Below are 27,284 nucleotides of genomic sequence, written 5' to 3'. Positions count from 1 at the left end.
AATGAGCGCAGGCGCAGAGCGCGGAAAGCGCCTGCGCATAGCGCAGGGCGACGTGGCCAGCTGGGGCCCGGAAGTGGTCCCTGTAGAATCACTGTCGCCCCGCTGCTCCGTGCCGCGCCCGTCGAGCATTGCGTTGCTGCATTGCGCCCCACCGACTCCACTATGTTGAAGAAATTCGACAAGAAGGACGAGGAGTCAGGTGAGGGGGCCAGGCCTGGGTCTGAAGGAGGCCGGGCCCCCACCCGCCAAGCCTTCCTTGGGGTTCTCTGTCCTGACCCGGAGGCTGAGGCCCAGTGAGGGGCAGGGGCTTGTGCCAGGGTCCGCAGCTAGTCAGTGGCAGGCCTCGGAGAGCCCGAGCATGCTCGGCTGTCTCACGCTTGTAAGCTCGGACTGCAATTTTCTGGGTGACCTTGGGCGCGTCACCGCCTCCCCCCGGCCTCAATTTACTCATCTGTCAAAGGAGGGGACCAGGCCGAATGCTCTCTTGTTACTTTCTTCTTCCAACCTCTTGGGATTCGCTGGGGCTAAGTTGGTGCTGGCCATACTGGGGCGTAATCCGCGGAGCCAGCGTCCTGTGACTGGAAACTCTGACCCCATCATTCATTTATTCAGCAAAGTATATTGAGCGGTTACTATATGCCGGGCACTGTACGGTGTCCTGGATACTGCAATAGAGCAAGTAGGACACTCAGTGCCTAAGCTGGGAATATTAGAATGGTTGCACCCACGGTGGAGGAGACAGACATCAACCACATAATCACACGTGTAATTATTTGCAAATGTGTCATCTGCTATGAAGGAACTAGTTACAGCCAGATGGTGGTCCCTGGCACATAGGGACTTAGTTAATTACAAGTTATATAAATGAACACAAGACATGGCACTATGAGAAGCACAGGACTGTACTAGGGCTGCTAGGAGATTGTGAGTGGTTTGGGGTAGAGTGGAGCCCGCCTAGAAAGGGACATCTTCCCTTTACTATGTCTGGGAGAGTTTTGAAGTTCACAGTCACAACCTACCTTCTCCATTGTCCTTGACTGTAGGTGGAGGCTCCAACCCATTCCAGCACCTCGAGAAGAGTGCCGTACTCCAGGAGGCAAGTGACATTTGCTCCCCTCTAGCTTCCATCATAAATATTCACCATCAATGCCACTGAAATACCAACACATTCAAAATGTTGTTTTAAAGAGCAACACGGGAGAAAACTTGTGCCTGGAAGACAGGAAACCTTTGTTCCTGGAGAGAGAGAGTTATGCTTACTTCTTTTTTTTTTTTTTTTCGAGATCGAGTCTCACTGTTGTCGGTCTGGGCTGGAGTGCAATGGCATGATCTCGGCTGTCTGCAACCTCTGCCTCCCAGGTTCCAGCAATTCTCCTGCCTCAGCCTCTCGAGTAGCTGAGATTACAGGCACCCACCACCACGCCTGGCTAATTTTTGTATTTTTAATAGAGATGGGGTTTCACCATGTTGGCCAGGCTGGTCTTGAACTCCTGACCTCAGGTGATCCACTCCCCCCACCCCCGCCTCCCAAAGTGCTGGGATTACAGGCGTGAGCCACTGCATCCAGCTGCTGCTTTCTTGATTGTTGTCATTCATTGTTTCTGTTTCCAGTTAGTAGATGTTTGCTATCTATCTGCTAGTCAATAGGTTAGCACATCCCTAACTAATATTTACACGAGAGTTCAAGAATAATTAGTAGTTGAGTAAAGAAAAACAAACCCTTTCCTTATGAAAATAAGCTTGTTGCATACCCAGAAAGCCCTGTTTAGGCAAGTCAGTTTACCCTGAGACTTCTCAGACATTGAATATACTTGAAGGGAAATGAACTAGGCTAGAAGGTAACATCCTTGGTCACTTCTTCTTAGGCCCGTGTATTTAATGAAACTCCCATCAACCCTCGGAAATGTGCCCACATCCTCACCAAGATTCTTTACCTCATAAACCAGGTAACAGGGTGAAGCTTGGGGGTAGGGAGAATGGTGCTGGGGGATTGGAGGGGAGTGGACAAATCATGATCACTCTCAGGCTATTGGACAGCCTCTATGTGGTTGTAGACAACAGCTCAGCTCTGGGTCCCCTCAGCATCCAAGTCTCATATGTTGCCCTTGAGCCTCTTTAGGGTCTGGGGATCTGGTATGGGCTGATCCTGCAGGAATTGCTGTCTGACCCTCTGTCCCAAGCTGAGACTTCTTTCTTGATTAACACAGGGGGAGCACCTGGGGACCACGGAAGCGACCGAGGCCTTCTTTGCCATGACCAAGCTCTTTCAGTCCAATGATGTAAGTGCCTCGACCCAGCTTTCCTTGAGAGGTGGCAGCTGTCACAAGGTGGTGGGAGGGCCAAGGAGAGGTGGCCCCACCAGTTAGTGTGGGCTGCCTTTGTGGAGATAGGAGGTATCTTCTCCCAACTCTGGCCCTTGGTGAGCCCGGGCTGATAGGGCTTTTCCCACCTGTCTCCCAGCCCACACTCCGTCGGATGTGCTACTTGACCATCAAGGAGATGTCTTGCATCGCAGAGGATGTCATCATTGTCACCAGCAGGCAGGTCATGGGGTTGTGGGTGGCTCCTCTGATGGGTTCCATTGACAGACCATTTTTTCTTGTGTGTACCAGACAGTGAGACTTTTGGTTGCATATTGCCAGCTGCCCACCCCATGGCAGCTTCCCTGTTATTGCTGCCCACCCCGTGGCAGACACAAATGCTTCCTTTTCTTGATTTGTTTTAGTCAACCAAACCAGCTTAGAACTTTCCCAAAGTTCTTGAGTATAAAGAAAGAACACACACAAAAAACAGAGTACAAGTGGTATACTGCTTACTAAGTGACTGGTGTCTGCTTTAAGCTAAATGATTCAGGGACAGATGTGACTAAAGTGTAATCACTGCCCTTAAGAACTGGGGCTCAGTTCTCTTATTTCTTCCTGCCACAGTTTAGGGTGGGGGGGTCATACATTGATTTGTAGGTTCAGTTAGAAAATATTGTCTGTCAGTCCCTGTGTGTAGCTCTGGGGATGTAGCAGCAACAAAGATAGACATAGCCTCTGTAGCCCCAGAATTTATGGAGAAATAACCAGGCATCAGGCCATTAAGGTAGGGTGTAATATGGTTTATCACGGAAGTATTATGGGCTATGAGAGGAGACCAGAAGAGCATCCAGCTGGATTTGAATTAGGAAAGTCCTCCTAGGGGAATGATCCAAGTAGAGTCCTGAAGGATGAGTAAGAAGAAATAGGACAGGCCAGGCGCAGTGGCTGACACCTATAATCCCAACACTGTATCCACAGTGTAATCCATAGGCCGCAATGGGCGGATCACTTGAGGTCAGAAGTTTGACACCATCCCGGCAAACATGGTGAAACCCCGTCTCTACTGAAATAAAAATTAGCCAGGTGTGGTGGCGTGCACCTATAATCCCAGCTACTGGAGAGGCTGAGGCAGGAGAATTGCTTGAACTGGGGAGGTGGAGGTTGCAGTGAGCTGAGATTGTGCCACTACACTCCAGCCTGGGTGATAGAATGAGATTCCGTCTCAAAAAAAGAAGAAAAAAAGAAGCCCGGCACGATGGCTCATGCCTGTAAACCCAGCAGTTTGGGAGGCCGAGGTGGGTGGATCATGAAGTCAGGAGTTCAAGACCAGCCTGGCCAACACAGTGAAACCCTGTCTCTACTAAAAATACAAAAATTAGCCAGGTGTGGTGGCGCACACCTATAATCCCAGCTACTGGGGAGGCTGAGGCAGTAGAGCTTGAGCCTGGGAGGCAGAGGTTGCAATGAGCCAAGACCGCGCCCCACTGCACTCCAGCCTGGGCGACAAAGTGAGACTCTGTCTCAAAAAAAAAAATTAAAAAAAAAAAAAAAGAGTAGGACAGAGTGGAGGTGAGGGGTGAGGAGTGCTATAGGCTAAGGAAACAGCACATGCAAAGGCTGGAGAGGAGTGAGCATAGCCAGTTGGGGAAATTCAAGGAGTTACATTCAGGTCACTGGCAGTAGGAAGCTATGGAAACTTTTTAGCAAAAGCAGGGGGATGACCTGTTTGGTTTTGAGTTTTATGAAACTCCCTCCAGCAGCTGTGTGGAGTTAGACTTAGAGGGGCAAGAATAGAGGGAGAGCACTGGTTAGGAGGCTTGTGTAGTAATCTGGGCAAGGGTGGTGATGGGAGCTGGAGAGGAGTGAGCAGGCTCAGGCTTTCTGCATGCTGACAATGCCTTCTTCCCTGCAGCCTAACAAAAGACATGACTGGGAAAGAAGACAACTACCGGGGCCCAGCCGTGCGAGCCCTCTGCCAGATCACCGATGTGAGTCATGCTGGTCCTTCCCTGCTTCCTGGCCTCTCAGTTGAGGCTCTCGGCATCATCTTTTGCATGCTTTGGGGTGTCCCCTATCTCACTGAGCCAGGTGATGTGGGGTGGAGGTGGTGTGTAGGAGCACATGAGAAACACTTACTTCCTCCTCATACTCCTATCTGCCCCCATTTCTGCACTCCTGAGAGCTGCCAACGACTGACTGGATCTCCTTCCACCCTGCTTCTTTTGCCCACAGAGCACCATGCTGCAGGCTATTGAGCGCTACATGAAACAAGCCATTGTGGACAAGGTGCCCAGTGTCTCCAGCTCTGCCCTCGTGTCTTCCTTGGTGTGTAGCTGCTGCTGGAGCCCTGCTGGGGGTGGGGTAGAAAACTGAAGAAAATTTCAGAGTCACATTCCAGTAGGAAAAAAGAAAGTGTTTCCTTCTTTTTTATTTTATTTTTTTAACTGAGACAGCGTCTTACTCTCACCCAGGCTGAAGTGCAGTGGCACGCTCTCGGCTCACTGCAACCTCTACCGCCAGGGTTCAAGTGATTCTCCTGCCTCAGCCTCTCGAGTAGCTGGGATTATAGGCACCGGCCACTGTGCCCAGCTAATTTTTGTGTTTTTAGTAGAGACAGGGTTTCATCATCTTGACCAGGCTGGTCTTGAACTCTGGATCTCGTGATCCACCCACCCCCCTTGGCCTCCCAAAGTGCTGGGATTGCAGGCGTGAGCCACTGCTGCTGGCCTTTTTTTTTTTTTTTTTTTTTTTTTTGAGACAGAGTCTCGCTCTGTTGCCTAGGCTAGAGTGTAATGGCTTGATCTCAGCTCACTGCAACCTCTGCCTCCCTGGCTCAAGCCATTTGCATGCCTCAGCCACCTGAGTAGCTGGGATTGTAGGGGTGCACCACCACGCCCAGCTAATTTTTGTATTTTTGGTAGAGATGTGGTTTCACCATGTTGGCCAGGCTGGTCTTGAACTCCTGACCTCAGGTGATCCACCCGCCTTGCCTCCCAAAGTGCTGGATTACAAAGCGTGAGCCACTGCACCTGGCCAAAATAAAGTATTTTTGTATCTGTAAGCCTGAGAGTCCCACCCTTCTCCGTGAAGAGAGCCAAGGAACTCTGGGGTGATTGAAGAGGGTCGTGGGTGGATGGCGTTGACCCATGCCTTGGGCAGGGACAATGAGGGTGGGAGCATCCTGAGTTTGTCCATGGTCTCTGAGGACCAGGGCAGTGGCGAGCCCCTGAGCTATGTCTGAGGGAGGACCAGAACTGGGCCCAGAAGGTGTGATGGGGACACTTCCTACCTGCCCCTTAATGTGCCCTGTTGCCCACAGCACCTGCTGAAGTGCAGTTTTGATGTGGTCAAGCGCTGGGTGAATGAGGCTCAGGAGGCGGCATCCAGTGATAACATCATGGTCCAGGTGAGATGTGAGCAAGGGAGTGATATTTAAAACACTCAGGCAGGTGGTAAGGCACTGGCCGGTTGGCATGGCCACTTGCCACTGAGATCCTTGTGACTCCTGGCCATAGCAGGCTTTAATCTTTTTGTCATTGGATCATGGGAAGAATTGGGAGGTCCTGGGTTAGAGAATCCAGGGTACCACTTCGGGGGCTTGGGTTAGAGACTGCTTACCAGCTGGTGCTGAAATATTCAAGTGTTTTGATAACCAGCTGAGTATTGTTTTGGAGCAGATGATGTGGCAAACTTGGCCAAGGCAGGCAGAGGGCTGCCTAAATTTAGGCCTTTGCCAACTTGGCTTTGTTATGATGTGTGGAATTATCTTGATGAGGCTTTCATCCACTTTACTCTTCCTTGGTGACCTAGGCCAGCCGTTCCTTTTATCTCTCTGGGTCGTGATTTCCTTGTCTGTAAAATACAAATGAAGGTTACTGCCTCACAAAGCAGCAAGGATGAGCCGAGATCATGCATGTAACACATGACCCATCTGGGGCCTGCCTGTCGGCGCTCCCTGTGTGTTTATGTATTCCCTTCATCTCTCATCTGTCTTCTCATCCTTTGCATGAGTCTTGTCTTCAGGGCCAGCTGTGGCCCCTTAAAACACTTATGAGGGCCAGATAAGCTTCCCACATAGAAGGCATCCACAGCTGCCATAACTTCGCCCTCAAATGTCGCTTCTTTAGGAAACAAAAAAAGAGTATCGAGGACAGGAAATAACTATGAGACCTCACATCTTTAGAAAGGGAGTCCCTGGACTTCTGGCCCTCCAGACCTAGCTTTGTCAATACCAGCCAGGAGTCTTTGGGCAAGTCAGCAGAGATAAAACTGTCTACCTTCAGGGTTGTTGTGGGTAATGCAAGATTTCATGGCTAAGGTGTCCCACACAGTGACTTATAAAACATGACGGTGCTCGGGGTCTGGCTCCCACCTTCTCTCTCTCATTGTCTGATTGAAAGCACCAGGTCTCCCACATTGCTTTCATCTTTGTGCTGTTTGTTATCCCTTTCCATATTTGTATTTATGCTGCCTGTTAGGGCTCTTGCCGAAGTGGGGGTGGGAACAAGAACCACAGTTATAATTCTGTGGTTTGTGAAGCATTGTGCGGAGAGCTGTGTACAAAGAGTACCTGGGGCAATTGGCATAGCCGCTCTGTGTAGTAGCTGCTACGGTGCCCATCTTAGAAAAGAGAAGGCTGAAGGACCCACCCAAGGCCACACGGCCAGTATACCCAAAACTGATACATTTGTACTCTGTTGCTGTCTCCTGTCCTATAGTACCACGCATTAGGGCTCCTGTACCATGTGCGTAAGAATGACCGCCTGGCTGTCAATAAGATGATCAGCAAGGTCACACGGCATGGCCTTAAGTCTCCCTTTGCCTACTGCATGATGATCCGGGTGGCCAGCAAGCAGCTGGAAGAGGAGGATGGCAGGTAACGGCTCTCATCTCTCACCAGCTAGATGATGCCTCACTCATCCTACCATGCTGGGCCATCCCCAACATTTTATTGCCGTGCTATGTTCTTTTGTAGCCGTGACAGCCCGCTCTTTGACTTCATCGAGAGCTGCTTGCGCAACAAGCACGAGATGGTGGTATATGAAGCTGCCTCGGCCATCGTCAATCTGCCAGGCTGCAGTGCCAAAGAGCTGGCCCCGGCTGTGTCAGGTCACTGGGCGTTCCTTCACCCAGCCTCCCATGTTTATGCTTGCCGGGAACTAGGCCTGGGTCAGGGGCTAGGGGAAAGAAAAAAAATGCTCTCAAATAGGCCACACACTGGTGTTAAGGAGTCCATACCTAGGAAGCACCTGCCCTAGACACTATGCTGGGGCCCCACTTGTGTCACGTTTTGGGGGTGGGCTGCTGTTAGTTCACCTGACCGCTGAAGAGGCTAAGGTAAGGCTCAGGTCCACTCTGGAGTCTGTTGGGTTGGCTGGCCATAGGAGGAGGCCTGGTGGAGGAACCCAGGATCTATGAAACTGGTGCATGTGAACTGGGGCTGAGCTTTTCCAAGTGAAGGAGAGAATAGTATAGAGGGTCGTTCTGAGCCTCTAGCTCTAGCACTGGAGCAGGGCAGCCTGGGATAGAGCCCTGGCTCTGCCCCTTACCAGCTGGGCAAGCCTGGCAAGGCCACCCATTCTCTCCATGCCTTCCTTTTCTTTTCTCAGATGTGGATGATAGATCATGCCTATTACATAGGGTTATATAGCCAGAAAATGTGTGATCTAGACAAATTGCTTAGAAGGCAACATGTTTGTTGTTTGCTGTTTGCTGTTTTTTGTTTTTGCTTTTTGAGGTGGAGTCTCGCTATGTCGCCCAGGCTGGAGTGCAGTGGCGCAATCTCAGCTCACTGCAACCTCTGCCTCCTGGGTTCAAGCGATTCTCCTGCCTCAGCCTCTTGAGTAGCTGGGACTACAGGCGCCCGCCACCACGCTTGGCTAATTTTTATATTTTTAGAGAGACAGGGGTTTCACCATATTGGCCAGGCTGGTCTCGAACTCCTGACCTTGTGATCCGCCCTCCTTGGCCTCCCAAAGTGCTAGGATTACAGGTGTGAGCCACTGCGCCCAGCCGTTGTTTGCTGTTATTAAGGGGAAGCCAGCAGCCTTGAGTCCTGGAGTCTTTGGTGTCTCTGTTCAGGGCCCTGCTCCCGGTGTGGGAATCCCCCTGTCAGGGAGGAGAAAGCCTGTGAAGAGGTGCAAAGTGGTTGGTACTGGAAAGTGGGTATGCTGAGAGGCTAGAAAAGGAGAGGCACTCAGGGTGAGAAACCTGGATTCAGAGTGGAAGAGAATCTCCCTGGTGGTCTAGTGGCTAGGATTCGGCACTTTCAAAGTGGAAGAGAAGTGGGGAGTGTTTTAGAACAGGCCAATGGAAAGCAAAGATGTTGTGGCAGGAGAGTTAGATTTCCAGGTTTTGAGAAATGATTGGGCCTCCTGTTTTTCTATTATTCTCTACTATAACAGTGTAAACTTGGTCAGGGAAACAGATGGAGTTCATGTTTGGAGAGAGAAGTCTCCCTTCCTCTTTAGAAATGAAGAAAGAATGAACTGCTAGGCACAGTGGCTCACGCCTATAATCCCAGCACTTTGGGAGGCCAAGGTGGGCAGATCACCAGGTCAGGAGTCTGAGACCAGCCTGACCAACATGGTGAAACCCATCTCTACTAAAAATACAAAAATTAGCCGGGTGTGGTGGCACACATCTGTAATCCCAGCTACTCAGGAGGCTGAGGCAGGAGGATCACTTGAACCTGGGAGGCGGAGATTGCAGTGAGCCGAGATTGCACCACTGCACTCTAGCCTGGTCAACAGGGGGAGACTCTATCTCCAAAAAAAAGAAAAAAGAATTAATGAATTCACTCACTGATTTGGGTATTCATTCATTCTTATTATATCCCCCATATTTCCAGAGTAATGAAAGATATAAATAAAGTAGGGTTTTCAAAATAAACATTACGAAAAAAAATTTTTTTAAGTATTAGAGAATAAAAGCCAAGTTATGAAGAAACGAACATAGATATTCCAGAAAACAGTAGTCATCTTCGCTCCTGTGATTGAGTGCCAAATTTAGCTCTGAGCTTCCTGGCAGCCAGGGCAAGGGAGGGATATGGTACCCGAATGGCTGTCATGTAGTTAAAGGAAATAAACCATTTGTTTAAGAGAGGACTTAGTGCCGAGGGAGAAGTTCTGTTGGATCCTGTAGACACAATAGGAGACAGGTGTAGAATGTTACTTCACAGAGGTTAAGTGCTCAGGCTGCAGGTGCAGGCAGTCTTAGAATTTAATCTTGGTTCTGCCACTTACTGGCTGCCAACCTAAAGTTTGCTTTCCCCTTTGTACCTCAGTCTCCTTACCTGTAAAGTGGGCTAGTGGTGGCTGCAAGCTATAGAAGTGAGGCATGTCCACTGTATAGCACAGCACCTGGCACACAGCAGATGCCCAGTGAATAACAGCCCTCACGGGAACCCCTGGGCACTCACAGACATTATGGCCTCTGTCCATGGCTCAGGTGCATAGGGTGAGGGGAGCTCTCTGTCTTAGGTCGGGATGGGGGTGTCAGCAGGGAAATGAACTGAGCAGAGGATTTGAGTCAGAACAGCTGCCCCTGGTTTTCCCAGCTGTCCAGCAGTGAAGGCAGCCTGACATGTGGCATCCATCTCCCCACAGTGCTCCAGCTTTTCTGCAGCTCACCCAAGGCTGCTCTCCGCTATGCTGCTGTTCGTACCCTCAATAAGGTAAGAGTCCAGGTTGGGGATTGGAGGAAGCTGTCTGATCCAACTGGAGGTGTGTCCTAGCCTCTGACCTGGCTGGGAAGGATAATAGCCCTGGTCACAGTTACTTTCTTCTGGATGGTGAGATGATCTCATCCAAAGGACTTCTGACTGGGCCAAACCATCAAATGTAGTGACAGCATTGGGGTCCTGCCCTCTCTGTCACTGTCCTCCCAAAACAGGTTGCCATGAAGCATCCGTCAGCTGTGACAGCTTGTAATCTGGATCTGGAGAACCTGGTCACAGATTCAAACCGCAGCATTGCCACGCTGGCCATCACCACCCTCCTTAAGACGGGCAGCGAGAGCAGCATCGACCGCCTCATGAAGCAGATCTCCTCCTTCATGTCAGAGATCTCGGATGAATTCAAGGTACCTGCTACTCCCGGGACACCCATGGCCTCCAGAGAAAGGAGCTCTATCCCTGTTCTCTGTGGCCACAGCCTTCCTGCCAGGACTGATCTGAGGGGCTGGTCAGCCTTGAGGACTCAAGAGGAGGCCAGCGCATTGCTTGGCCTTCAGAGAAATGTGTGTAGTCCTGCCTCCAGGCCTTCATCCATATCGTCCCCTTGTACTGAAAGAACAGTAGTTTCCAGGCCAGTTAAGGGTTCCTTGATTTGTTGTCCAAGTATTTCTTGAGCACTTGCTGTCTGCTATGTAGAGTGACAAGAGGGGAACATAGCAGTGAACAAGGCAGGTGCCTGCCCTTCTGGAGCTTCCTTTCAGGGGATGGGAGAGGAACAGTAAACAGGTTAAGAAAGGAGTAGATGAGATCATCTCAGGCATGGGTATTGCAGTTAAGAGTGTAGAAATACAGCAGGGATGATCCTAGGAGGAACATGGTCTGGGAAGGCCGTTTTGGAGGGTGACATTTGAGCTCAAACCTGGATCAGTGCAAAGAACCAGGAGGAAAGGCAGGAACGAGTCAAGGAGAGAGAAGGCCAGTGGGCGGAAGAGCTGTGGGGCCAATGCAGGTGACAAAGTCAGAATATACAGGGCTCAATCATGTAAGGCCCATGGTCAGGTAAAGGGTTTTGATTGCAAGGAAGACATTGGAAAGGTGTTCTTTTGGGACAGGGAAGGATGTATTTTTTGAGCTTATATTTTGAAATAATTCGGCCGGGCACAGTGGCTCATGCCTGTAACCCCAGCACTTTGGGAGGCCGAGATGGGCAGATCACAAGGTCAGGAGATCGAGACCATCCTGGCTAACACGGTGAAACCCCATCTCTACTAAAAATACAAAAAATTAGCCGGGTGTGGTGGCGGGCACCTGTAGTCCCAGCTACTCTGGAGGCTGAGGCAGGAGAATGGCGTGAACCCGGGAGGCGGAGCTTGCAGTGAGCCGAGATCGCGCCCCTGCACTCCAGCCTGGGTGACAGAGCAAGACTCTGTCTCAAAAAAAAAAAAAAAGAAAGAAATAATTCATAGGAAGTTACAAAGAAATATACTGAGAAGTCCTATGCATCCCTCCATCAACCCTGTCCTACAGTGCCAGCATCCCATGCTAGCACAGGACAATGTCAACCAGGAAAGTGACACTGGCATGATCCATAGACCTCATTCAGATTTCACCAGCTACACAGGCAACTCCTTTGTGTGTATATATATGAAGTTCTTTGCAAGCTGTTACGTGGAGACTTTCAAAATTGCCACCACAGTGAAGACACTCAGCTATCATCTCCACAAGACTCTCATGTTACCTCTTCATAACCACGCCCATTCCCACCTCTCTATCCCTAACCCCTGGCAGCCATTAATTTGTTCTCAATTTCTGTAATTCTGTTATTTCACAATTTTTAATTAATAGAACATGTAGTATGTCACCAGAGAGTTTTAGTCAGAGCAGACAATAATATGCATATATTGAGGTAAATTCTGTAGTGTGGATTATGCAAAGTAGGCAGCAGTCTACTCTGCCTGTGGGTTACAAGAATACTTTGCAGGCTGAAATGACACAGTGAGACTTGAATATTAGATCCTTCTGGGACTGGGCACGGTGGCTTGTGCTTGTAATCTCAGTGCTTTGGGAGGCCAAGGAGGAAGGATCACTTGAGGCCTGAATTTTCAGACCAGTCTGGACAACGTAGCAAGACCTCATCTCTACAAATTTTTTTTGTTATTTTTTTTTGAGTCGGAGTCTTGCTCTGTTGCCCAGGCTGGAGTGCAGTGGTGCGACCTCAGCTCACTGCAAGCTCCACCTCCTGGGTTCATGCCATTCTCCTGCCTCAGCCTCCTGAGTATCTGGGACCACAGGCGCCCACCACCACGCCCAGCTAATTTTTTGTACTTTTTGTAGAGACGGAGTTTCACCGTGTTAGCCAGGATGGTCTCAATCTACCTGACCTCGTGATCTGCCTGCCCCAGCCTCCCAAAGTGCTGGGATTACAGATATGAGCCACTGCACCCGACCTACAAAAATTTTTTTAAAAAATTAGCCATATGTGGTGATGCCAGGTAGTCCCAGCTACTTGGGAGGCTGAGGTGTGAGGATCACTTGAGACCAGGAGTTCGAGGCTGCAGTGAGCCATGATCATGCCACTGCCACTCCAGCCTGGGTGACAGAGTGAGACCTTGTCTCAAAAAAAAAAGGCCGGGCGCGGTGGCTCAAGCTTGTAATCCCAGCACTTTGGGAGGCCGAGACGGGTGGATCACGAGGTCAGGAGATCGAGACCATCTTGGCTAACGTGCACGGTGAAACCCCGTCTCTACTAAAAAATGCAAAAAACTAGCCGGGCGAGGTGGCAGGCGCCTGTAGTTCCAGCTACTCGGGAGGCTGAGGCAGGAGAATGGCATAAACCCGGGAGGCGGAGCTTGCAGTGAGCTGAGATCCGGCCATTGCACCCCAGTCTGGGCGACAGAATGAGATTCCATCTCAAAAAAAAAAAAAAAAAAAAAATTGGCTGGGCGCGGTGGCTTACACCTGTAATCACAGCACTTTGGGAGGCTGAAGGTGGCAGATCACTTGAGATCAGCAGTTTGAGATCAGCCTGGCCAACATGGTGAAACCCTGTCTCTACTAAAAAAGTACAAAAATTAGCCAGCATAGTGGCTCACACCTGTAGTCCCAGCTACTCCGGAGACTGAGGTAGGAGAATTGCTTGACCTGGCTGGGAAGTGGAGGTTGCAGTAAGCTGAGATTGTGCCACTGCACTCCAGACAGAGCAAGACTCTGTCCCCCAAAAAAAAAAAAAAAAGTGCTTCCGGAGCAGAGTGGAGGGGTGACTGGGCAAAGAGACTGTTGGAGTAATTCAGAAGGAGAGGATGGCGCCTGAACCAGCGGGAGTAGGAGAGGAGGGACAGCGCAAGAGCTTTTTGAGGAATAATGCCTATTGGCAGGGTTGGTATGAGGGTTGAGGGGTGGATGTCAACAGAGATGATGCTATTTTCTACTTTGAGCTGACAGTGGTGCTCTTGACTAGTTTGTGGGAGGAGGAAAAGATGGGGTATTGGATGAGGGAAGGGGAAGGAGATGGAGATGATTGTGGTTGCAGACATGTGGAGTTTGAAGTGCTATGGGTACGAGGTTGAGTTGTCTTGCAGGCAGTTGGAAATGGCAGGTCTTGAGCTCAGACAGGAAATAAATATTGGGAGTCAGTGGCATATAAGAGGTGGTTAAAGCCATGGGAGGGGATAAGATTGCCGAAGAGACTGTGAGAAGAGAAGCAGCCAAGGACAGAATACCCCAGAGACAGGCTTAACCAAAGAGGAACCAGAGGAGATGATGGGTGGGAACCATCAGTGGGGGCCAGTGGTAGGGAGAGAAGCAGGACAGGTTGGGTGGAGGGGACTCGGAGACTTAAGAAGCCTGAGTAGAAGAGCAGAGTTTGGGGGACCCAGAGTCTGAGAGTCTGACACTGGGGCTGTTGGCATTGCCCTGGGTGGGCTCAGGAATTGTGCCCTTACAAGCGTGGAGTTGAGTTCCTCTGGTCTCCTTGCCCTTGTGTCATGCCCAAGGCCTGGCCTTACCAAAGGAAGGACTCAGTGGGCACTCAGGGCACTGAGTCACCCCATCTTGGTGTCAGGGCCTGCTGCTCATGCATGTTTATTTCATTCAGGTGGTGGTTGTCCAGGCCATCAGTGCCCTGTGTCAGAAATATCCTCGCAAACATGCAGTCCTCATGAACTTCCTGTTCACCATGCTGCGGGAAGAGGTAAGAGTCAGGGCATTTGGGGGATGCCAGGTCTCTTGGTGCAGGGAGTGACCTGACCACTGGCTCCATGCTCAACTTTGTGCGTGTGCTCATGTTAGCCTGTTGACCAACTGGTTTTCATGGTGCCTGCAACCCTTTAAACTTCTTGTGGACATGTAAACATGTACCAGTTGCTAGTAATTACAGTAATAACTATGACTCACCAGCCTGACTTTAAAAACTGGATGTCCTGAGGTGATGCTTGTGCAGAAGATGGGAAAATGCATATTCTTTTCTCGTGGACTCTAGTGCAGAAATATTCCGGACCATTCCAGGAGCTCGAGGGGTGGTTTCTTGTGAAACTGGTGCTAATAATGCGACATTGGTTCTATTTCTGTTCCTGATGTGAATTCTGATTCACGTATGCCACCTTTTTTGGATGTCTCAACAAAACGGGTTAATTCTTAGGAGCAATAGCAAATGTTCATGGAGTAGATTTGTTCCTCAGATACATGGTACCCCTTTCACCGAGCCCCAGAGTGGCCCATGGCTGGGCAGTAGAGGAGCCATTGCCTTGAGTGTCTTTGCGTTTCCCAAGAATGTTATAGAAGGCACTAATGTTTAGTGAGTCGTCAGCTAATGGGCCGGGCACTTTGGTGATTGTGTTTGCTTTTTTTAAGTAGAGATGGGGTCTTGCTGGGTTGCCCAGGCTGGTCTCGAACTCCTGGCTGTAAGTGGTCTTCCCACCTTAGCCACCTGAGTGCTGGGATTACAGGTGTGAGCCATCATGCCTGGCCAGGCCTAGCACTTTGGAGACACTATGCATGATAGCAGTTTTTTTTGTTTTTGTTTTTTCTTTTGAGTAGGAGTCTTGTTCTGCTGTCCAGGCTGGAGTGCAGTGGCACGGTCTTGGCTCACTGCAACCTCCACCTCCTGGGTTCAAGCGATTCTCCTGCCTCAGCCTCCTGAGTAGCTGGGACTATAGGTGCCTGCCACTATGCCCGGCTAAGTTTTTATATTTAGTAGAGACGGGGTTTTACCATGTTGGCCAGGCTGGTCTCAAACTCTTGACCTCAGGTGATCCACTTACCTCGGCCTCCCAAAGTGCTGGGATTACAGACGTGAGCCACTGGTGCCCGACCTCGATCTGTCACCCAGGCTGGAGTGTGGTGGCATGATCACGGCTTACTGCAGCCTAAACCTCCTGGGATCAAGCAATCGTCTCACCTCAGACCCCCAAGCAGCTGGAATTACAGGAATGCACCACCATGCCTAACTAATTTTTCTATTTTTTGTAGAGATGGGGTCTCTCCATGTTGCCCAGGCTGATTTCGAACTCCTGAGCTCAAGTGGTCCACCCACCTCAGCCTCTCAAAGTGCTGGGATTATAGGTGCGAGCCATTGTGCCTGACCAGCCTTTTGTTTGACAGGAAAGAGTGATAGAGGCCCAGAGAACCAAGTGCCCTGTCTCCAAGTTCTATGTTTGGACAACTGTACTTGGTCCAGCTCAGGTCTTCAGCTCTTTTCTGGAGAGAGCAGGCTCCTTGCTCAGCTCAGCTTCTCTCTGCAGGGTGGCTTTGAGTACAAGCGCGCCATTGTGGACTGCATCATCAGCATCATTGAGGAGAACTCAGAGAGCAAGGAGACAGGGCTGTCACATCTGTGCGAGTTCATCGAGGACTGCGAGTTCACAGTGCTGGCCACCCGTATTCTACATCTCCTGGGCCAGGAGGGTCCCAAGACCACCAACCCCTCAAAGTACATCCGCTTCATCTATAACCGAGTGGTCTTGGAGCATGAGGAGGTCCGGGCAGGTAGGTCTGAGCCAGGGCTGAACTTGGAAACTTAACTGCCCTTGAATAAATGTCCCAGCAAAGGGACCTGAGCCTCCAGTGGGGACTTGTGCACTCACTGTTCTTGCTGCACAAGCTGTTTTTCATAATATCGTAGGCAGGACCTTACATGTCATCTAGTTGAATGGTTCTTTGTTTTTTTTTGTTTTTTTTTTTGAGATGGAGTCTCCCTCTGTCACCAGATTGGAATGCAGTGGTGCGATCTCGGCTCACTGCAACCTCCGCCTCCCGGGTTTGAGCGATTCTCCTGCCTCAGCGTCCCGAGTAGCTGGGACTACAGGTGCACGCCATCATGCCCAGCTAATTTTTGTATTTTTAGTAGAGATGGGGTTTCACCATGTTGTCCAGGCTGGTCTCGATCTCTTGACCTCGTCATCTGCCTGCCTTGGCCTCCCAAAAGTGCTGGGATTACAGGTGTGAGCCACCGTGCTCAGCCATGGTTCTTAACCCCTATAATTTGTTGTGTTTTTTGTTTTTTTTTTAAGTATTTTTTTAATTGAGACTGGGTCTTGCTATGTTGTCCAGGCTGGTCACAAACTCCTGAGCTCAAGCAATCCTCCTGCCTCAGTCTCTGAAAGTGCTGGGATTACAAAACCACTGTGCCTTGCCTTAAGTGGTTTTTTTTTTTTTAACTTTCACTATATGTTGATGTTTAGCTTAAAAAAAAAGAAAGCTGGCTGGGCGTGGTGGCTCACGCCTGTAATCCCAGCACTTTGGGAGGCCGAGGCGGGCAGATCATGAGGTCAGGAGATTGAGACCATCCTGGCTAACACGGTGAAACCCCGTCTCTACTGAAAAATATAAACTATTAGCCGGGTGTGGTGGCGGGCACCTGTAGTCCCAGCTACTCCTTCTCAAAAAAAAAAAAAAAAGCTTTGTTGAGGTGTAATTCACATGCCATAAAATTCACGCATTTATGTAAGTTTACAGTTCAGTAAGCCACCGTCCTATTCTTTATTTTTAATTTCTTTTCATGCCCCCACTGGACAGATTTTCTTCTTTCAACAATTGATAATCTTTAAGTAATTTTTCCCTTTCTCATTTATATTATTCTGAGCCTTAACTGCAAATTGACGCCATTTGGATATGGAAGGTGAGGAGCTTTACATTATAGCCAGCTTCTGTGACCTCATCATGGTTAATTTGAAAATAGCTCCTGGAACCTTAGAATGGGAGCTACTGATCCCATCTGGCTCCCTTTTCCATTAAATAGATAAGGAAGTTGAGGACTGGCGTGGCGCCAAGATCCACCCAAAGCCACTCACTGTGTTGATAGTGACTTTGGGCCTTCTGGCTTGAGACTTCTTGCCTCTGGGGCTCTTCTGCCTGAAGACCCATTCTGAGTGCTGGAAGTACCCAGTGAGTTGTCAGGGTGCATTGGGTAAATCACATTCGCTTCCTAAACACAGGTGCTGTGAGTGCTCTGGCCAAGTTTGGAGCCCAGAATGAAGAGATGTTACCCAGTATCTTGGTGTTGCTGAAGAGGTGAGTCTAGGCCCAGGGGCCCTCATGGGAACAATATTCCCTTAGACTCAAGCAGCTTTCCTTTGTCTTTATTTTTTTTAACTGAGAAGGGAGAGAAAAGTTACAGCTACTGATTGTAGAAAAAAAAGAGAAAGCATAGAAAAGCATGAAAAACAATGCTGTACAAATCGCACCAACAAGATGTGACAATTGGTAACTTAAATTATTTTGCCCACTTAAAAAAAATAGCTCTATTGAGGCTGGGTGCAGTAGCTCAGTAATCCCAGCACTTCGGGAGGCCGAGGCAGGTGGATCACGAGGTCAGATTGAGACCATCCTGGCTAACATGGTGAAATCCCGTCTCTACTAAAAATACAAAAAATTAGCCGGGCGTGGTGGCGAGCGCCTGTAGTCCCAGGTACTTGGGAGGCTGAGGCAGGAGAATGGTGTGAACCCGGGAGACGGAGCTCGCAGTGAGCCGAGATCGCACCACTGCACTCCAGCCTGGGTGACAGAGCGAGACTCCATCTCAAAAAAAAAAAAAATCTATTGAGATATAATTCACATACCATACAATTTACCCATTTAAGATGTGTAGTTTGGTGGGTTTTAGCATATTCACAGAGTTATGGAGCCATCACCACAACCTGGGTTTAAAACATTTCATCATCCCAAAAAGGAACTCAATGTTCATGAATGTGGCCTCTCCTCACTCCCTCCACCCTCAGCCTGGGGCCACCACTAGTCTACTTGTTATCCCTATGGACTTGCCTCTAATGAAGCCCTGCAGGATCCCTCCTGCCATCCCTGCTGGGCCCCAGTCAGGACCACCTTGTGTCCCGGCTGCAGGTGTGTGATGGATGATGACAATGAAGTAAGGGACCGAGCCACCTTCTACTTAAATGTCCTGGAGCAGAAGCAGAAGGCCCTCAATGCAGGCTATATCCTAAATGGTGAGTCATTCCCTAGCTACCTTGGACTCAGCACCTTACTGGAGCTGTGGTTCTTCTCATCACTCCCTGGGCAGGGGAAATCCGAGGCAAGATGCTCGTGGCTGGACTTGCCTGGTAACCACATGGCATCACGGTGACCTCAGGAGGTCCTGGGTCATTCAGGTCACACCAGTGTGGGTGGAAATTGTCCAGTGAATTCAAACTCTCATCATTAATAAAAACTTTATTTTTACAGTACTTTACCCTTTACAAGTCACTTCGTATGTATGTTTATTCCTCACACCTACCCTGTAAGGGAGGATGTATCTGAGAATGAAGAGGCTTAGAGAATAAAGTGATTTTCTCAGGGTCGTACCACTTAGGACTTGTAACTTCGGGACCCAGGGCCTCCATGGTGGTCCCTGGTGCGCATTTTGCTCTGTCTGCCAGACATGGTGACCTCTCTTCGCCTCTAGGTCTGACTGTGTCCATCCCTGGTCTGGAGAGGGCTCTGCAGCAGTACACTCTAGAACCATCAGAAAAACCTTTTGACCTCAAGTCTGTACCCCTGGCCACAGCGCCCATGGCAGAGCAGAGAACAGGTAACACCTATACTCCTCCCAGAGGCCATCAAGGCCAGGCCTCTGTCAGAGGGTCTGCATTGGCTGCAAAGCCACTAAACCTAACTGGGACGGGTGGGAGTTATGCTGGGAGGAGGAAATGATCCTTTCCGCCTCTGGATCCCAAAAATAGAGACACACATACACACAGATGTGTGCTCTCTCACATGTCCTGTGCTTTCCACTCTCAGGAGGGTTAGTATTCATAATCCCTGAGTAACAGCGCTGGGGTCACCACCACACTGCCCCATGACTGCAGCCGTTGGTCATCATGTGTATAATTTGCTCCTGCAGAAAGCACCCCCATCACAGCAGTCAAACAGCCTGAGAAAGTGGCAGCTACCAGGCAGGAGATCTTCCAGGGTGAGTCACAGTGGTTGGGGGGTGCTTGGGACCTGGGCTCAGTTTCCTCAGGGGGATCAAGAGTAAGAACTGTCATTTATTGGTCTCTCCTGAGTGCTGGGCCCTTGAGATGCTTTAGACCTAGTATCACATTTGACCCTCAGATGGTGGTTGTTAGTTTCCTTCAATATCTGAGGAATTGAAAGTTCAGAGAGAGAAAGTGGTAGGAGCGGCTGGAATTAAGATCCAGATCAAACTGGCTCAGTGCCAAGAACTTTCCTAGATCTTGATATTTATTGCCTCATTTGTCTTTACAACAACACTGTGATCAAGATAATTGTATCAGTTTTATTGAAGAAGAGTCTGAAACCCTATCAACAGAATCCCCCAGGTAGTAAGTATCAGGCCAAAACTCTGACTCCCAAGAAAATAAATAGCAATAGAAAAGCACTTTGGTGGTTGATGGTCATGGTGGCCCAAAAGTTGCTCCTAATATCTAGCCTAGATTGTTCTGGGATTTTTATTGCCTGCGCGTTCATTAGATTCAGTCTTCAGGCTGCAGAGGGCTGAAGCAGTCGCATAGGCCGACTTTTTGTGGAGGAAAAAAGCAAAATAATAACAATAAGGCCCACCTTTCTCTATGTCTGAAACGTGAATTGAGTACCTTCTAAGTACAGGGAAAAATATCAGATCCCTGGCCTCAAAGCACAATTCCTGTTCTAATGGAGTTCAATTAATTGGGAAGACAAGTTGAGAATCTTAGAGCAGTGGTCTTCAAATATCAGTATATATTGGAATAATCTGAGGAAACATATTAGAAATGCAAATTCCTTGATCCTGAAACCAGAGATTCTGATGTAGTAGATTTGGGATGGAATCTGAGTTTTTAGCAAGCTCTACCGCCAACCCCTAGTAATTCTGATACAGGTGATCCATGGTCATAGTGCGAGGAATCCTGCCATAGAATAGGTGCAAGAGTGGTAGCTGTAGCCATTATAGGTGGACACCATGTGCACACATCTACCAGATGCCTCATTCACTTGGGTTATTCCCTTTAGTCTGCAAGGAATGCCAGGACCAGCCAGGGTGGGGTCCCATGGGCCTGTGCTTAAATCCAGTGCTTGAACCTGGCCATAGGGTGTAGGCATAGGTCTTAACCAGACACAGACCATTCTAAGTTGGGTTTTCTGCAACGCTCTCATTCTGAAATATCTCTTTATTGGCCATTTGTCTTAACTGACAAATATATAGGACCAGTTTGTTACTTTGTCTGATTTTGTAGCTATAGTAGTATCGATCTTATTTTCCTAATTGATCTTATTTTCCTAATTGTCACCTTCTTTTAAGAATCCTTGCTGAGCTAGGGGGTGGAAATCCTTGCTAAGCTTCTAAAACCGGGGGAATCTCCAATTAGGTCTAGGATTTTGTGGTCTCATATCAGTGTTTTGCTTCTGAGGTCTTTCATGGTACAGAGATGGGGAGAGTATTTGTTGGGGGTTGTATCACATGAGCAAAGTCAGGGAGATGAGAAAATGCATGGATATATTCAGGAAATAATGAGTAGCCAGGTGGGTAAACATATTTATCCATCTAAGGTAGGTGGAACACCTTGAGAATGGTCATGGGAATTTATTAGAAACCATCACAAGTTGGTCTGGGGATTTAGAAGCTGAGTGAATGTGGCCTGTGGATTTCAGAGCAGTTGGCGGCGGTGCCAGAGTTCCGGGGACTTGGGCCCCTCTTCAAGTCCTCGCCTGAGCCCGTGGCCCTCACTGAGTCAGAGACGGAGTATGTCATCCGCTGCACCAAACACACCTTCACCAACCACATGGTTTTTCAGGTGAGCAAGGTGGGCTGAGGCCCTGCTGGGGCATGCGCCCAGGGAGTTGTCCCAGGTCTGGCAGGTCCTGTAGGGACATGGGTCCCCACACTGTGTTGGTTGGGAGCCCAACTTGATGACAGAATCTGTCCCCAACATGCCTGTCTCACATATCTCTTGACCCAGGGCCTCCATGGCTCCTGATTATCAGCATGGAGACAGGGAGCCTGGGGCAGGGGGACTGGGATGGGAATCACCTTGGTCAACAGGAAAGAGGTGGGACCTCCTGGCTCTTCCTCTGCAGCATGGATCAGACCTAGAGCAATGTTTAAGCTCCCCTCTCTTCCCTGTTCAGTTTGACTGCACAAACACACTCAATGACCAGACCTTGGAGAATGTCACAGTGCAGATGGAGCCCACTGAGGCCTATGAGGTGCTCTGTTATGTGCCTGCCCGGAGCCTGCCCTACAACCAGCCTGGGACCTGCTACACACTGGTGGCACTGCCCAAAGAAGACCCCACAGCTGGTGAGACCCTCTCCAGATACCACCCTATCCTTATGGGAGCTCATGGGATCAGGAGGTGGGCGACTGGGCACCAGTTGTTTGCCTTTTATTAGAGCTTCAGCTCCTTGATTTCAGTCCCAAGAAGAATAGCTGAGTCCCAAATGCTCTTCTTTAAAAAAATTTTTTTAAAGAGACAGGATCTCACTAGAACTCATGACTTGACTTTCCTGTCCTACAAGGTGGCGCCCTCTGTCCAGCTTTGTAGGATTGTATGGCTTGTTGCTGCTACTAATAACATAGCAGGGGCCTAGAAAGCAGGCTGTGACCCCTGCCTGCTTGTTCCCTGCAGGAGGAGCCCGTCCCCTGCAGTCTGGGGACTTCCTAACTACCCAGTCTCTCTTCCCCACAGTGGCCTGCACATTCAGCTGCATGATGAAGTTCACCGTCAAGGACTGTGATCCCACCACTGGGGAGACCGATGACGAAGGCTATGAGGATGAGTATGTGGTAAGAGCCTGGTGTCAGGAAGCTCAGTTTTGTGCTGAGGCTGCAAAGCAACTCCCTTCAGAAACTGACAGACAGACTGGAGCTGTTTTTGACTTTTTAGCTCTTTAAAATTTTATTTTATTATTTTATTTTTTGAGATGAAGTTTCTCTCTTGTTACCCAGGCTGGAGTGCAATGGCACGATCTCGGCTCACTGCAACCTCTGCCTCCCGAGTCCAAGTGATTCTTTTTTTTTTTTTTTTTTTTTTGAGACGGAGTCTCGCTCTGTCGCCCAGGCTGGAGTGCAGTGGCCTGATCTCAGCTCACTGCAAGCTCCGCCTCCCGGGTTCACGCCATTCTCCTGCCTCAGCCTCCCGAGTAGCTGGGACCACAGGCGCCCGCCAGCTCGCCCGGCTAGTTTTTTGTATTTTTTAGTAGTGAGGGGTTTCACTGTGTTAGCCAGGATGGTCTCGATCTCCTGACCTTGTGATCCACCCGTCTCGGCCTCCCAAAGTGCTGGGATTACAGGCTTGAGCCACCGCGCCCGGCCCCAAGTGATTCTTTTGCCTCAGCCTCCCGAGTAGCTGGTATTACAGGCGCCCGCCACCATGCCTGCCTAATTTTTTGTATTTTTAGTAGAGACAGGGTTTCACCATGTTGGCTAGGCTGGTTGCGAACTCCTCGCCTCAGGTGATACACCTACCTTGGCCTCCCAAAGTGTTGGGATTACAGGCGTGAGCCACTGCGCCTGGCCTAAAATAACTTTTTAAACTTATGGAAATACATGTTCATGTGTAAAAAGAAAACTTGGGAAATACAAAAACAAAATACAAAACAAAAGTATGAACAACAGGAAAACATTACTCATAATCTTCAGAGTTACTTTTGGGGGGCAGTGGTATAATTGGAATCATTCTTATAATGTAGACCTTGCTATTTTAAAACCATAGTGTATTTTCCAGTGTCATTACAAATACTTCATAAACACAATTTTTTTAGTGGATTTAAAATACTGTTATATACTATGTCAAAACTTGATTGACCTTTCACTCCTTGAATGTTGGGCATTTGGGTTTCCATATTTTCACTATTTATAATGCTGCACTAAATATCCCTTTAGATACAAATTTTTATCTGCATTTTAGATTATTTCTTTAGGATAGATTCCTAGAAGGAGAATAATTGGGTCAAAGGGTAAGCATGATTTTAAGACATTTTGATTCCTTTTGTCAAATGCTTTCTGGATACATTTGACCTGTTTGCCGTGCTGGGCAGTCCTTTCATGCACTGGAATAGCCCTTCTAAATTCTCCTATCTTAGCTCGATGGAACTAAGTACAGGATCCTTCTGGGGTCTGACCTTGGGGCAGTGGCTCAGGGCCATCTGAGTGCAGACCATTACGCTTAGCCTGTGGATGGGGATTGTTAGAACTCCTCCTGACTAGAGGGACAGTCATGGTGGAATACAGCTGACATTCACCATTGTGTCATCCTAGAGTCACAGTTGAGGATGGATGGACCTTCCTTAAGCTGGAAATGACCCTGAGGCAGGAGCTGCTTTAAGACCAAGTGAGCTCCTTGAGAGAGCTGGGTCTGTTTGAGCCCACCCAGAGATGATAGAAAAAAAAAAAAAAAGAGCTGGGTCGAAGTTATATTTATATACACTGTAAACATCCACAGGAGTAGGGCCTCAGTGAAAATCTGATGGGAGAACGAATGGGGAACCTTCATGTGGACTCAGTGGGAGTATTATGTGTCAAGTTCAGAGAAGACACAGCTGAAATGGAGACAGAGATTCAGGATCTGTCAAATCCAGAGGACACAGCTGGGGTAGGAGGTTTCTGCTGAACTAGAAACAGCTGCTGCTCCTGAAGAGCTCATCATCCCCTAGAAATGACAGGCATAGGAAGCAGACCTCTGAGAATGCTATGTAATTCCCTGTATGCCAGATCCTGGAAGCACTGACACTAGGCAGGCTTAAAAGAGATGTGATCTCACAGCAGGCAGCTCTAGGATGAGTTAGTAGATTGGTACTTGGGATTAGGGCATTTTCTGTTGAAGGGATACCACTTGCCTGTGGGCACCTCAAGGATAGGTACCTGGTCAAGTTGTTCTGTGTCCCCAGAGTCTAGCACAGTCCTCAGTGCCGAGCAAGCACCTGCAGAAAGAGTTGGCAGGAAGGGATGTGTGGATGAGTTCAGAGCAGAGTGTGTGGATGGGTGCTTGATTTCTATCTCCATCTCTCCAGCTGGAAGATTTGGAAGTTACTGTAGCTGATCACATTCAAAAGGTCATGAAACTGAACTTCGAAGCAGCCTGGGATGAGGTAGGGGATGAATTTGAGAAGGAGGAAACATTCACCTTGTCTACCATCAAGACACTTGAAGGTAAAATCCTGGGAATGCCACCTCTGGCCTACTTGCCGTTCAAGATCTTTGGGTACTGTTGAAGTGCTTATACCTTTTCTCTCCAAGGATCCAGGGCCATGTCTGGGGCACATATGTCAAATGCCATTTCATTAAAAGCCCTTCAGAACATGGGGGAGTGGTGGTGGCACAAAGGGCAGACAAGATGGCTTAACAATATTGGGATTTCTCACTATAGAGGCTGTGGGTAATATTGTGAAGTTCTTGGGAATGCACCCTTGTGAGAGGTCAGACAAAGTGCCGGATAACAAGAATACCCACACGTTGCTTCTGGCTGGTAAGTGGCATTTCCAGGTGGGGAGGGCCTGGATAGCTTACAGCCTGGATGTCCACTGGATCCTGGGCTAAGGACTTAACTGTAAATACGGGGAGTCAAAATTCACAGCATTTAAAATTCGCAAACTATAAAATAATCTGCAGCGAAATGTTTCCACCTTACCTTGGCTGCCAGCCATTGAGATTCCCTTCCAAGAAACGACCAGTGTTACTATTACAAACAATGCCTGTATAACCTTGCAGTTATTTTATTGCTATAAAGGAACACATTTCCTTTTTTTAACTCAAATGTTTATGTACAAATGGTATATTGTCCTGCAATTTGCTTTTCACTTTACGATGCATCTTAAGAGATCTTTCCTGCCAATATGTAGAGCTTCCTCATTCTTTTTCTTTTAATTGTGGTAAAATATACATAAAATTCACCATTTCAGCCATTTTCAAGTGTGTGGTTCAGCGGCATTAAGTACATTCACACTATTGTAAAACTATGACCACTATCCATCTCCAGAACTTTTTTCATCCCAAACTGAATCCTTTTTTTTTTTTTTTTTTTTTTTATAGCTGCTTAGTATTCCATTGTGTGGATGCACCACATATTCTGTGGAACAGCCGCTACTGATGAACATTTAGTTTGATTTCAATCTGTTGCTATTACAGATGTTACAGTAAATAATCGTGTACACACACACACAATTTACTTTGCATGTGTACACTGAGAATATCTGTAGGATAAATTTTCCAAGGCATCACCAGGTCAAAGTGATTTGTGTTTCTCATCTTGATAAATAACTCCAAGTTGCCTTTCATAGAATTGTATACCTTTTTTCCTACACTGTGGACAACACAATATGTTACCACACTTTATGATCTTTGCCAGTCTGTGTGGACAATGATATCTTAGTGTAGTTTTTGTATTTTCATTGAAGTTAAGTATCTTCTCAAATGTTGAGGCATTTGTATTTCCTTTTCTGATCACTGTCTTCATATCCTTTGTCTTATTTTCTACAGGGTTGGCTGAGTGTACCTGCACTCATTCTCCTTCCCAGATTACTTACTAGCAAACTCCAGAAATAGCATTTTATATGTAAATTCTTCTGTATCTTTATGTTTCTCTAAGAGATAATGACCCCTGCCCTTTTTTAAAGGACAATACAATTATCATACCTAAAACAGTTAACAAAAGGAAATGGGATGATTTTTTTTGGCTAAGTGTTTATAAACAGGGTTGAAAGGAGGCTCTGCTTCAGTACCCTGTCTACAGCTGACAGTTTGTAGCCACATTGAAACAACCCAGTCCCCTGGGTCTTGCAGACACCTGCCCTGTGGTTTTCTCGTGGTGGGGCTGTCCCCTTCATTTGTGCTGTCAGATTCAGCCAACATGCAAGAGCCTATGTGACGTCAGATACGAGCCTTTTATGTCCATCAATTCATTTGAACTTAGCAGAAGCCTGAATATGGTATTATCATCCCCGCCATTTTGTAGTTGAGGATACTGAAGCCCAGAGAGACAGTGACTTTTTTTTTTTTTTTTGAGACGGAGTCTAGCTGTGTCACCCAGGTTGGAGTGCAGTGGCACAATCTCTGCTCACTGCAACCTCCGCCTCCCGGGTTCAAGTGATTCTCCTGCCTCAGCCTCCCGAGTAGCTGGGATTTCAGGCGCCCACCACCATGCCCAGCTAATTTTTGTATTTTTAGTAGAGATGGGGTTTCACTGTGTTGGCCAGGCTGGTCTCAAACTCCTGACCTCATGATCCACCCACCTCGGCCCCCCAAAGTGCTGGAATTACAAGTGTGAGCCACCGTGCCCAGCCGAGAGTCAGTGACTTTCACAGTGAAATCCCTCACTCAGAGATTTCAGCCCAGCTCTCCTGCCCATTTCACTATACCACAGCTGTCTTGATGGGCTGCTGCAAATGCCATCCTTAGCCTGCCCTGTACAATCCCTTCTGCTGTATATACCTGTACTTCTGTCTTCCCTTCTAGGTGTGTTCCGGGGTGGTCATGACATCCTGGTGCGTTCCCGGCTGCTGCTTTTGGACACAGTGACAATGCAGGTGACAGCCAGAAGTTTGGAGGAGCTGCCAGTAGACATCATCTTGGCATCTGTGGGATAAGCGGCCAGCCTGCATAGGACCTTATGCCCTTCCCCCCCAACACTACCTGGAAGTTGTGCCTTCCTCATGAAACTGGCGGAAACCCCTTCCCAAGCTTCTGTATTCAAAAACAATTAGGAATCATTGCAGATTTTTTTTTTTATTCTGCCCTTACCCCCCACCCGGGACTACTTGGGGGTGCCTTTTTTTTTTTTTTTTTTTTTAATAGGGAATGATTTTAGCTTGTCCTAAATCTTGCTATCCTCCCTTCCAGGAAAGGGACATTGTAAATGAATAAAACATTCTCGACTCCTCTTGAA

The 27,284-nt window shown here is 48.4% G+C and overlaps 1 protein-coding gene across 14 annotated transcripts; it reads left to right on the top strand.

Annotated features, from left to right (window-relative positions):
- Window positions 1-29: 29 nt before the first annotated feature.
- Window positions 30-27,284, top strand: COPG1 (COPI coat complex subunit gamma 1). Of its 14 annotated transcripts, none has more exons than XR_013414226.1 (24): window positions 30-199; window positions 1,044-1,096; window positions 1,866-1,946; window positions 2,208-2,279; window positions 2,461-2,540; window positions 4,216-4,291; window positions 4,536-4,628; window positions 5,623-5,709; window positions 7,022-7,179; window positions 7,279-7,412; window positions 9,911-9,978; window positions 10,197-10,385; window positions 14,072-14,167; window positions 15,717-15,960; window positions 17,409-17,484; window positions 18,313-18,416; window positions 18,872-18,997; window positions 19,310-19,399; window positions 21,032-21,197; window positions 21,532-21,703; window positions 22,092-22,189; window positions 24,415-24,553; window positions 24,771-24,869; window positions 26,855-27,284. XR_013414226.1 is itself a non-coding variant. In XM_028844504.2 (24 exons), the coding sequence occupies exons 1-24, from the start codon at window positions 163-165 to the stop codon at window positions 26,983-26,985; spliced, it is 2,625 nt and encodes an 874-aa protein (XP_028700337.1). In that variant the 5' UTR covers window positions 30-162; the 3' UTR covers window positions 26,986-27,284. The 14 variants fall into 14 exon arrangements, 13 of the variants coding, with proteins under 13 accessions (XP_028700337.1, XP_077849735.1, XP_077849736.1 ...); XM_028844504.2 differs by having other exon boundaries at window positions 19,310-19,378; window positions 21,055-21,197; XM_077993609.1 differs by having other exon boundaries at window positions 19,310-19,440; window positions 21,024-21,197.

This window comes from Macaca mulatta, chromosome 2 (assembly GCF_049350105.2).
Source record: "Macaca mulatta isolate MMU2019108-1 chromosome 2, T2T-MMU8v2.0, whole genome shotgun sequence".
Lineage (NCBI taxonomy): Eukaryota > Metazoa > Chordata > Mammalia > Primates > Cercopithecidae > Macaca > Macaca mulatta.
This window is presented reverse-complemented; position numbering and strand designations above follow the sequence as displayed.